Raw genomic sequence first — 13,181 nt, forward strand, 5'->3', positions numbered from 1 at the left:
TCACTGCGTTTGGCTAGGATTTCAACAAATGTAAACATTTAAGAAAGATTGCATTGTTTGCTGAATGAGTTCGTATAATTTAATGATTGAATCATATAATAAAACAATTATTTCGGGGGGGGGGGGTTCCTTAACCATTCTCGAAGTACTACATTCACCTCGCCCTTCGGACTCGGTAAATATTGTACTCCTTAGTTGGCCAATCATCGTAAAATCTCAAAAACAGCAATAACTATATAAAATCAAATCTCCGAAAACTTTAACTATAGCAGGCAGAAAAAAATATTGAAAAGCATAAAAATCTTTAAAGAACTATATATTTTATTATAAAATAATATCCTGAAACATAAACATTTGCAGTCAGCTAGATAATTTGAAAAACAATATCTCCATACAAGAACTTTCTCTAAAATTTTAATCTAGAAGCGAGTGCAAGAGAGAAAGAATTGTAAAATCTGCATTCAAGGATACGATTTTCAGAAAAAATGAAGTGCATTGCACATACATGTCCTTCATCTGTGGTTAAAAATAGCATGTCCCTAGAATAGTTAAATAGTTCGTCTGAACTATTACGACATTTTTCCTGACAAATTAAAAATATGATTTACAGGTGTGATATTCTGGTCAGACACGAAAGGTGCAATGTTTCTTTGACATATGACAGTTGAAAAGTTTCGTTGATAAATCTTGTTTTAAACTGGTAAAAGATTAGATTCTGTTGACCATAGTCAGTGATGATATTCATTGGCGAATGGGGAGGGGGGGGGGTTGAACTCTTGCATCCCCGTACATTCTTTGATAAAAATACCTTTATTTACTAACAAATAAAATATCTTTGGTTTTTATGACTTAAGCTATGTTTAAGAAAGCTTATTTCTCGTATTCTGTCACGAATATGACTCAGGACTTAGAATTAAATGGCAATTTCAGTAAATAAACTGGCTATTATCATTCAGAAGTGAGGTGACTCAGATCTTGAGAAACATTTGTAAATAAACTCGGTTTATGGGTTTGTAATTGTCCAAATTCCATCTGCGAGTCATTTATGGTCGATAAAAGCATTCTTCCTTTCTGTAAAAACATCAAATTGACAAGCAGTTTTCTTCTAAAAGGGGACAGACAAGACATGTTATTTTCGAAATCAGAATTGTCAACTGCCCTGCGCCTTGTTCTTGCATTTCCGAAACACAGGGTCAGAGGTCATTTCATTGTTCTGAACTTTTTCAATGTCGCGTCTCTCAGTTTTAGTTAATTATTTTGCCTTTTCAATATCAAGCTTAGGGGCGGATCCAGAATTTGGAGTTGGGGGTGCCAGCTGATCAGGCAGGGGGTCTGGGGGCAACCTTGAGGATCCAAGTGGGTCCCGGACAAAACCCTGGTTGGGGTCCAGGGGACGACGCCCTCTCCACCTCTCCACTTGGAAGCCCCTTGGTTCCAGAGATTTGGAGGTCTTCTAAGTAGACAATTTTACTATTTCTTGTCGGCGAAAATAATGTTAAGAATGATAAAACTACTCATATTTAAGGTCTATGGAAACAAAGCTTGGGAATAAAGCTCCAGAAGACATGCCTTGCAAGAATACAGAAAAAAGCTTTTCATTTTTTTCCAAGGTGCAATTTATCTTTTAAAATTTAACAATTCTAGGGGGTACACCCCCCTTTTGATCCACCACTGCAGGCTCTTGAAATGTTATCGAGGGCGCGCGCTTTATGTGTGTTACATTTTTGGACACATATAGCATAGTTCGTTTCCGATTTTGATTTAATTTAAGTTGGAACAATTATATTTTTGGGAAAACTTCTCAACGTGTAATTTATTTTCATGTAGATAAGTCCTGAATTAATTGACTTATATTATTGTAATGATCTTAGTCTAGATGGACTAACCCCGATAAGAATAAGTAATCAAAAAATACCCCCTCCAAAATAGGGGGGATATCAACCATTAAAATGAGCGAAGTTCTATTTCAAATTGGTTTTAAAAAGTTCGTGGACTTGAACTAAAATTTTATGGTTAAGAATAAAACACGTGTTTGAAAAAAAAATTATTCCTTTAATCAAAATATAAAAATCATGCATTGAATACATTATACTTGCACAGTGACATATGGCACACGAGAGCGTTCCCCGTTTTTAGTTACATTTCACTCAACCAATACAAAATAAGAATATCTAAACAACACCAGGTGGTTTTTAAAAAGGAAGTGTTATCATTAGCTGGAGCACAGGGCTGTCACATTTAAAACTTTATTTCTTTGGGTAGACACGATGCCGTGTTTAAATTGCAATTTAATCCTGATTTAATTTGATAAAAAATAAATGATATCTTTAGGAAAGGGACAATTTTTGTGTTCAGATTCATGCTGTAGGTTAGAAGGGGCAATCGTGTGTTTTAACATCATCTTCAACAAGTGTCTACAAGATATACATTTTTGCAGTGCACACACGAGGATTTTTTTCGTGAGTATTGTGCAACTGCTGTATACCCGCTTTCATATACTTTAAATTTAGAATAATTAAATAAGTTTGAAATTGAAGTCAATATATTTTAGATTTTATAACTTCATTGATATAGATGTCAGCTATTTGGAAAGGAATAAATAATATAATTTCTTGAAACTTGTAAAATATTTATGATTCGGAGGAAGGGATTTGTTCGCATTCTATGAATTTTGCATTCACGGGAAGGAGTGCTTGATTATTTATTCATTTCCAATATTTACGTTAATACCAAATTGAGGAGAATGCATTTATTAGTCATTTCAAAATATTTATCTATTTAAATTCCACTTTTGATTCGTCACGGGCTACTGATGTCCGCAATAACTATAGACATGATTCAGATGTGGGCGTAATATTTTGTCTTTTTTCTCTCTGTGTTTGGAGAGAGAACTTTTTGCATTTTGTTTCATGACATCAAAATCGATGTGGGTGAGAAAATGTACGATGTTTATAAGGAGGGTAACTCCAATTGTCCTTGTTATATCTTAGAATATTGACAATTAAGCTCTACCTTTGTCCTCATTTATGCAAAATAAAATATGTTGTAATTATTGCTTTTAGTCCTGTTACCGAAAATGAAATTCTTTTTTTTTTTATTAAGAATATGACCTTAGTATAGCCTTGAAATTTTGTGCACTGATATTGGAATCATTTGAACATAAAAGTACAAAGATTGGTTAAGGTCATACATGTTCCAATATTTGTAGATTATGTACCATTTCCTTTGTTCTATGTTATTCAAAGCATGTGAGCCCAAGGCCTTGTAACAAAAAGTTATAAATTACAAATTAATAAGCAAGTCGAGTCGAACAGAAAATCGAGAAGTTCTCAGCAGATATGGTTAAAATAATAGCTTTTTCTTTTTTTAACTCTAGTTGTATATTGATCTCTGTAACATTATCTTTAATCAACCAGATCCCGTCAAAATTATTTTTATTTGAATGACCTTGTTGACTTCAACATGAAGATGTCATTACTGATGACTAACTTCACACATTTAACAGAACAGTCTATGAAAAGCGCAACCAACCATGCATCTGTGTTAGATAAAATACATGTAACGATGCAGAGAGAGAGGGAGAAGGGAGGGTAGACGCGCATTTGATTAATTATCCGAAATAACTTTTTTTATTCTGGAAGGTGACACTTACAAAAATTTTGACATAAGAATTTTTTTTTTTAAAGGACAAAAGGAAATATGTAAAAATATTACATGTATAAACATTTTTGTATGTAAGAGTGAGAGAAAGAGAAGGAGAGAGAGAAAAGAGAGAAGAGGGAATCCCCTTAGGTAATGAAAAAAATCTCACAGCCAAAAAACTGGCCCTCCTTTTTTTTCTTCTCAAGACTCTCCGGCTTAATAAAGAAAACACGGAGAAGCGGTAACAATCGCGAGCAGCCGTTCTTTTACCTGTATTAAATCTCCTATACAAACATTGCTATGTAGAACCCCGTATTATTGGATTCCCTCAGTATACTTATGTTTGTAAACAGATATGAGCTTTTGTGAATATCTCTTTACAAGTTTTTCAAAAGGCTAAATATTTCATGGGTTGATTTTTTTTCTACTCTCAGTTCATATCTTTTTGTCTTGGAAATATTGAGATTTTAACTGCTGTGTACAATAAGTTATTGCTTCAAAGGACAAGTTTGTGATTTTTACAAAAAGCATGGATTTATTGCTAGAGAAGCGGGTAAGACCATAATCAATTTAAAAATAAAAATTAAGAGTGTTTTAAAGAATAAATTCAGAATCTCATTTCTTTTTAAAAATGTAAACTTACCATATATATTTATGAGATACTAGCTGAAACTTTATTATTTACTAATATTAAGATCGGGGATCTTGCCCCATATTAATTTGCATCTTGGGATTAAATAAAGATATGGTAGGGATATACTATTGTAATGGACCAAACAGATGGATATAAAATTTCAGTACGGACTTTTAAAGTTGGAGGGCCGGATCCGCTATATACCCTGGCATTTAATCTTGAGAGTCGATGAAGTCCGATAGAAATCACTGTTGTGACATGTAGCTTTTATCAACTGTAAACATATCACAATGTCCATCTATGTAGCAGTAAATTCAATGCTGTCATTTTGTCAAATTTATCGATTTAAATCATTACGCAGCTGAAATTCTCTCTCTCTCTCTCTCTCTCTCTCTCTGTATCTGTGTGCGTGTGTGTATGTTTGTGGAAATTTTAAATATCATTTCGTCTTTGTATACATAAGAAGATACATGTAATATCTTTCAATTCAATAACTCTTTAATATATTACAAGTCGTGAGCAAATATACAGTACGTTTATTATCGAATTCCGCTTTCGAATTATTTGAACAAAATATTTAAGAAAATCACCACTTTATTTACAAACACTTACATATAATGATAAATACTTCGTCTTTGACAAATACATTCGTACTGTAAGCTTCATTTGTATGTTTCTCTTTACAACAAATACACCGAGGCCGTCGAACACATGTTTTGGCATCTGGTCGCATACTTTTCTAATAGACGAATGCTGGGATCAAATAATTGCTACTAGGTGCAGACGTTGTTTTCGTGCAAACATTACAATGTGTACGTAAATTTTCATCCACTGTTTACAAATGAAAAGAAAATTGATGATGTGTTTATGAAAGTTACTAATAAAAGAAATCTTTGCTTATAATAAGAATCACGTCCATGCACATCTACAACAAGTAACAGTAGATCATGCGGCTTTATTTTTATAATGTTCTTCAATATATATTTAAAATTGAACAATGTTTACTAATTATAATTCTTATAATAAAACATTCATGAATGAACTTTGTTAGGAGAAGATAAATAACAAACCATGTATCCTTTCATATATTTTTAATAATTTTTTGCCAAGTATGGCATTCTGAATTTGCTTAAATTTCCATTTGAGCACAATCAGATGAAAGCGCATTGTCACTATTACCGACAAAAATTCCGCTTCTATAGCATTGGGGTCTTTCTTCTGGGCGTTTGTTACACTTCAACTAAATATCTGCAGCAAATGCCTGGCATTTCTACACACAACAGCCGTCAACAAGAAGAAATCTTAAATCAATATTTTTATAGAGCTTTAAATAAACCTCGAAATTTTCACCTGGCGTCATAAGATTGCGTAAAGATTGACCCCTATTACCTCCCCTTGAATACATTCTTTTGTAATAGAAGGTAATTTTGTGTTGCGCGTGACTTAAACTTGAATATAAATTTTACACCTGGTTCTTTCTTCCCCATGTACTTTTATCTCTCTGATATCCAACCGATCTCGGTGCTTAATTGCAAGTACATGTAGTAATTGACAGGCATTCTGTATGGAAAATTATATGCATATATAGATGTATATCAAAATTGAGAAAACCAATTTGATTTTGATTTACAACATAGAATGGCACATACATTAAATAATCAATTACATGAAATTCAAATCCCTCTAAATTACTCCAACCTACGGAGTAGATTCCTTAATTGAAATAAGGATAAATAGGTTATGATCTGCTATTAAAAATGTCAGTTTTAAAAGCAAATGACTCTCGTGTATATATTGAAGTTTCTTTGGAATGATTAAATACTACGACATGCGTGCATTGATATTGACATACAATAATAATAGGACAAAAAATGAAGAAGATTCTATAGTTAAATTGGTGTCTCCTTTGAGATTTTTCGTGCAACTTACATTGCAAGTGTTGTGTTTAACAATAACTATTATTATAACTTTAGAACAAGATAGCGCTAGCATTCTTTTAAATTCTAGTTTGGTAGACGACTTTACGTTTCCTGCGCGTTAAATTGGTTGTGTACGACTAAACATTATCATAGATAAAATTTATTTCTACTAATTTATGGACAAAATTACATGCATTACAACAAATTTGCAGAAAAAGCATATCATACAGCAATGCAGTTATTTTTTGTTAACAAAAGAATAAAAATAAATTGAAAATAAATAATTTTAAACACACAAACTCAGATCCAAACGAAACAAACAATGAAATGATCATGTTGTAAATTTTGAATTTTCAATATGTTGTAAACTTTGTATTCACTGCCACTCGGTAAATTCAAAATTTAAAATTTACAACATGAAACAAATTATTACCTTCCAAATATTATACAGTAAATATGTTTAGCTCAGAGTGCTAATACTCATCTGCTCTTCTTCATCAGAGAAATCATTTGTTATTTGATCTATTTGAAACCCGTAAATAAAAGAAATACAGCTATGAAAAAAAAAAGATCGGGGTGCATGAAATTCTTTTCACTGATCATGCTGATATACCTAACACATCAAACCCATAAATAATAATTTTACAGCCTCTTCAAAACCAGTGCGTTGGAACATTACACAAATATTATCGAGCATAAATTTCATCAACGAGTCATCGCACTCATTTTCGGTACAAACTCAATTTAAAATGGCTTTGATTTCCATAAAAGAGACCAAATTTAAAAAATGACACCTATCAGACAATTTATTGCGAAGACATCATGTACAATGCATCGTAATTAGACGAGTGGCGACTGCAAGCAGAATTTTTCGCCTCATTTCAAGCGTCACTATGTAATTTCAAGGTGAACAAAATGTTTATATATCTACCACAGATCAAATGATCATTTCAAGAGGTTTTAGAAAATAAAGAATTGTTTTGTACACTGAAATACCTTCACGTTAGGTTTTTATGTATTTTTTTAAATGTCAAATGTTTGTTGCTCCTAATATAAAAGTGCTAGATGTTCAGTATAATAAATGTATATCGTTGCAGAAGATGCTAAGTCGTACACGGGTTTCTCAAGAACTCTGAAGAAGAGAAGAGAAAGAGAGGAGAAAAAAAAAAACACTGATGCCATTTGACTGAAGTGTTTCCTAACTGGTTCCAAATATTTTAGGATCATTTCTGACTACGTACTTATCCACGCAATACCATTCGAAGCAAAAGATCGGATGATTTAAGACGCTAATTTCTTGGAGAAGAAAACAACTGCTTTTTGACCCAATTAGAGGTCACAGTCTAATGACATACAAAGAGATTAACAAAGGGAGTGGAACTTCTCATACAATTACTACTGGTCATTAACAGACGTACGGTGCTCTTGTACATGTAACGAGGAATACATTTTATTGATTTTTCTCTGTGGGAAATTTGCCGTCTTGTCGTGGCGTTTCCCCAAATCTTCTAAAGTGCCCCCAGTGGTTTATATCATGGGATAAACTTTCTCTTTAACTACTTCCAGTCGGAAAATCGCTGTACAAAATCAACACAGAGATTGCTACTTTCACCATGGTGTTTGATTAATTCAGATTTTTTGCTTTGAGAATTTGTGCTTTACCATTATGTGTTCAAGGAAATTCTGTTGCCCAAGACATCTCGGATTGCTTGTCTGTTTGCTTTTGGTGGGAAATGTTACGACATCATCTGACGTCACAAGGTCAAAGACAATCAGACAGTTAATTAGTGAAATCAATCGACTAAGAGGGGTAAGAATTTTTATATAAATAATTCTAGACAACTATATTTGTACCTCACCCCTCCTCTCCGTACATTTGTTATTGTCGCTAAAGTACACAAAATTTATTCCGATATAATTCTTTCGGAAAAAAGTCAATACCTTGTTTTAGAGTTCTTTGGCGGATTCAAGATTTATCATTTGAGATAAGAAAATGGGTGGTTATAAAAAAAATCACATGCCAAAGAAAAGATGGAAAGTTTCGAGGCTAAGAAAGATCTTCCTACTTGTTTCTTATATTGCATTTTTAAAAATAATTTTAAGTCTTATAATAAGTCTTCTATTCTTTCCTGTTCTTCTTTGGGAGAAGGGTGGTTTGGGGTGGGGATCATCTTAATACAATCTCCGTGGGTTCTGACTCCACCCTAGGTCTTCCTAGCAGAGTAGGTTACGTTTCAATGTTTGTCTTTTTTTTTTCTCTCGACCAAGCAGTGTTGATGTTTTTTTATATGACGGGTTTTGAGGGAGGGGTGGGAGCACTCCATTTTTCGTTGATGATTTTCTAAATACATGTCATATTGAAATGTAATCGTAAATTAGTGTTAATGATCAGAATCCCCCCCCTTCCCCCCGCTTTCGTAAGATTTATAATTTATAATTACTTTATTTATTATCATCTTATTTGCTAATATAAAAATAAATTTCTGTTTTGATTAACTTGCTTATCTATCTAACTTTTTGGTTTTTTATCGTAAATTTCAAGGCAGAATTGTTTTTGAATTATGGACACCTCCCCCTTTTTTTTGGGGGGGGGGGGAGGGATTTATGTACCCTTGACGGTACTGTAAGTGCTGTAATAACCTCTTAAAAAAATCCTCTGGACTCCGTAGTTTGATAAATGAAGATAAACAAATTATGTATTCGTGGAATGTACTTGAAGCGACATGTACTTAGCATGTACATTATTATGACATTTTTACGTGTTTTTGATTATTATGATTAACTATACAATTTGTTTGCAAATCTTCCGCGATTGTTAACCTAAATCTTTCATTTCCATTTTAATTTTCTTGACATATGTTCAGTGACATTTTCTTTAACCACCTAATGAAAGATTAAGAAATACGACTTTGTAATTCAAAACCTCAGCCAATGATAGCGAAACTATTGTGAATATATGTAATACTCGACACTTGTATTGTTAAAACTGTAATATATATATTTCGAAATCGCATATATACATGGCTTGGTTCCAGATCTGAAACCGAAATTTTGTGAAATCGGAATTAAATAGCCGACTCCAATATTTCACATATAATTTTACCTTAATCATGTTACATGTAATACATGTCACATGTCGAGAAATGAAATCTCTTGTATTGTACTGAAATCTTTATATAAAAAAAAATGACTATCGTAAGATTTACAAACATTAACTAGTGGCAGGGTTTATGATTGATTTACAACAAGTAAATAAATGTAAAGATAACATTTTTAATTTATTTACTCATATTCTAAAAAAAAAATCGAAGAAAAAAAATGCTATTTATTTCAAGATATTTAAATGAATGAAACTAATTCAATACAGCCTTGCCCTGGACATCGTACATCCTACTATTAAGTCCCTAGTTCGGAGTATCACGTAGAGTTTAAGCACTATACTACCATCTGTATTTATTGTGCAATAAAAGTTACACTCGACCTCTAAAGACTTACATTGGCCAGCTGTGTAATGTATGAAACGCTACATGGAAAAACTTCAGTGGTAAAAATCACTTGTACTTTTGAAGGATAAAGGTGTCTTTCAGTTGAGTTTTGTTTTGCTTTTTTCCCTAAAATCCTTAAAACTACACTATGTACTGGGTTAATTTATTTTGAGATCCGCCCCACTTTTCCTTATGATGTACAAGGCGTCTAAAATCAATAGGGTCTAGTTTATTTTGACATGTTATTTTACCCTGGGGACCGACCGCCTTTCGTATTATCGCCGAATGATTGTTCTGGGTTGTAAATTCTGTCACATTAGCGTTTCTTATTGTTCAAAGTGTTTGGGAATTTGGACGGGTTTGTGCCTCAATAGATTTAGATATAGAAAGATTAACGAGAGAGAGAGAGAGAGAGAGAGAGAGAGAGAGAGAGATTGTTTGGAAATTTCAATTTAATGACTAGAGTCTTGTTGTTTTTTTTTTTGTTTTTTTTTGATGATGATGATGATGTTTTAAATGTTCATTTTCTTGTAACAAGAGAAAATGAAAGTGATAATCTTGTTTTATTAGCTTTCATCTCGTGTTATCCCAGTATTAAATCTAGCAATTAAATTTCAAGCGAACAACATTAAAGCTTCAAACTTGTAGAGTGGTATTTATAAGACGACGCGTATATTTACGACTTCATCTAAAATGAAATCAATCAATGTCAACATTCCATTCAATTAAAAATAAATTAAGTTAATTAGATAATAATTATAGAAGTCGTTAAAATGAAAATAAATTAACCGCAATTTATTCAAAAACATATCATGTATTTAGTGAATGAAATCGCAAGGTAAATTGTATGCAAGTACATATACGAATCATGCATTCATTTATTTTGCTGTAAGATAATGCACTTGTATATGCAGAATGGGGGGGGGGGCTTTATCTGAAGACGAGCGTTACTTTCTTGTTCATTGTACTTCATAACTTAAAACATTTTCACCAGTATTGAATTTTATACAACTGTAATATGTCAGGTCTGAACCAAACTAGGCAAATTTTTCTAGCTGGCAAACCGCGAAATTCTTGTACTCAACATTTAGTTACAAACAGTTTAATTTTTCTTTTACTGAATGATATATTGTTAAAACTGATATGTAGGTCCGATGGACCTGGTGTTTAAATTCCTATTATGTTGTGATTGTACAAAAACAAGTTAATGCTATCATGAATATGACAATAAACCATTTACTTACTTACTTACTTATAAATAGACAAAGGACAGGTGAAGGTCAGATTAGGTATCCTAGACGCATGCAGGAAAATGAATTGGGAAAAAAGACAATTAAATATATTTTTTTTAAGATTGCTTTATTAATTTTCTCATCATTCCTTTATTACGAACTTTTTAATTTATTTTTTCGTTATTTTGTACTGAAGTAACACATACATCTCTGTAGCACAAATTAAAATAGTTTCTCAGTAGGGAATATCTGTACATAAATAGCCAAGTCTTGAGTGTTTCTCTTCGCTACATCTATTATGACAAACTTATCGCTTTTGATTAATTGTTTGTATCGACTTTTGCTGTCAGGGTCGCTCTTCTGTGCGGGGAGTCGCAAATCTGGTCAGATTTTCTTGTTTTCACAGATGGCGCTAATTAAGCTGTCACTTTCAATTATTGTTGCACTGTAAAATACCTTTGTCATTTTATGTTTCTTTGTGATTGTTTTCCCGTGCTTATATTTAAGGAGGATGGTTTAAGTTATATACAAATGTATATACAGTTTCATCATGTTCATCCTAAAGCCGTGAAAAGAAAAGAAAAAAGACTACTAGATTATCTACAAAGACTCTTGTGTATTTATTTTAAAAAACATACATACTTTTGTAACACAAAAGTTAATAATGACTTTGAATGTCATTAAATCAGTAAAGTAGGCTACCTTTAAAAACTATTTACAAAACTCCTAAAAAGTGGAACAAAAACTAATTAGTCATTTGAGAACATACTGGATAACAGACTCTCTCTCTCTCTCTCTCTCCTCCCCTTATTAAGCACCTACATGCATGAATGACCTTTTGGGCAATTCATTTGTGGTGTACACCCCATCTCAAGTTCCCAACCAAGGACGAATCAATACTACCCCTCGATTTAGTAAAAATAAACATCATTTTTCTGAATCGAAGAAAGAAAAGATATGATTTCTCCGTTTTAACACGAAAAAAGCAATTTACCATTGATATTTATCAAATTTTAGAGTGTTTGGGTACACAATAGTTGGCAGTTGACATACGGGGAAAAAAGTTGTGAATGGTACTACATGTACAGTTCATCTTAATTTGTTTTGTTTCTATTATTGTGGAAGACAGACTTGCAAGAAAGTGGTCTGGTGTGGACTGTCGGCACACAGGGCTCCAGTTACGAATGACCACCTATCAAAAGTGTCAAACGGTCCGGCGACAGCAATGATTGTTAGTCATAAATGTGTCAACTTTGTCTTGTCAACTAATTAATTACAAGGGCTTAATAAGATAGGTTACTATAAAGAGAATCATAAAAAAATATTATTTTCAGGGGAAAGACGTTTGTCCCATTTTTTCTCAACGCTATTTCCGCACGTGCAATACGTTTTAAATAAGAAACTTGATATACACTGGTATCTACAATGTAGGCAAATGCTTAGGTATATTTATGAATTATATGCATTTGTTACACATTGCGGCTTAAAACTAAATTCTAAATGAATATTTTACATGAAATTAAATATTATATATGTACATATAGAGATGTTATATTAGATATAAATTTTGTACTTTATGGTTTACCAAAAAAATTGGAGTTTTTATAGAGTCAAGAGTGCCGACAGGAAGGACTACAAGCTTTTCACACAAATAATAAAGTTTAATTTATCCACACATACATGTACAAATACTTCAGGCCCTTAGCAACAGTTTCAAAAGACTAGTCGGGGGGAAGGGGGGTGGGGCTTAGAAAAAACCTAAACTGTCCAAAACGTGAAGGGGGACACTTTCCAAAATACATGTAATCTGACAAGCAAAAAAAAAAAAAAAAAAAAAAAAAAAAAAAAAAAAAAATTATAGTGTATGTGTACACAATAGTTGGCAGTTGACATATGGGAAACTGTCCAAATCCAGGAATTTGCCATTGCTCGACCTTACAGCAACAGTGGGAGGACAACCAGCATCTAAATGAAAAAAAAAATATTATAAAAGAATACTGTACTCAGAAAAAAGGGGGCGCCCCCCTACCCCCGCGTTCTACGAGCCTATACTTTAAGATTTATTGGGGAGTTGTGTTCCATCTAGTAACGTAAAGATTTCATCCCCCCTTTTTTGGAATGCTGCATACAGGAAGCAATTTCAGTTTGGTGAAGGGGCGGATATTCCTGGAAGTGCAAAAGTGGAAAAAAAGGACATTATTCGGTGACACACCGAAAATAAGCATTGATATTATAATTGTATAATATATACACCGTACTGGCAAAATTA

General features: G+C 32.7%; 1 protein-coding gene across 1 annotated transcript in view; it reads left to right on the plus strand.

The window, feature by feature from the left end:
• Positions 1–2,408: 2,408 nt before the first annotated feature.
• The window catches only part of LOC133198973 (fasciclin-1-like), a 31,453-nt gene continuing 20,680 nt past the window's right edge, over positions 2,409–13,181 (plus strand). Inside the window, exons 1-2 of the mRNA XM_061334868.1 lie at positions 2,409–2,459; positions 7,293–8,005. Coding sequence (XP_061190852.1) covers positions 7,862–8,005 — 144 coding nt within the window. The 5' untranslated portion in view covers positions 2,409–2,459; positions 7,293–7,861. The remainder of the gene's footprint in view (positions 2,460–7,292; positions 8,006–13,181) is intronic.

The sequence above is a fragment of the Saccostrea echinata genome, unplaced genomic scaffold, assembly GCF_033153115.1.
Source record: "Saccostrea echinata isolate AGI-Se365-2 ecotype Australia unplaced genomic scaffold, CSIRO_AGI_Sech_v1 ptg000033l, whole genome shotgun sequence".
Classification (NCBI taxonomy): Eukaryota; Metazoa; Mollusca; class Bivalvia; order Ostreida; family Ostreidae; genus Saccostrea; species Saccostrea echinata.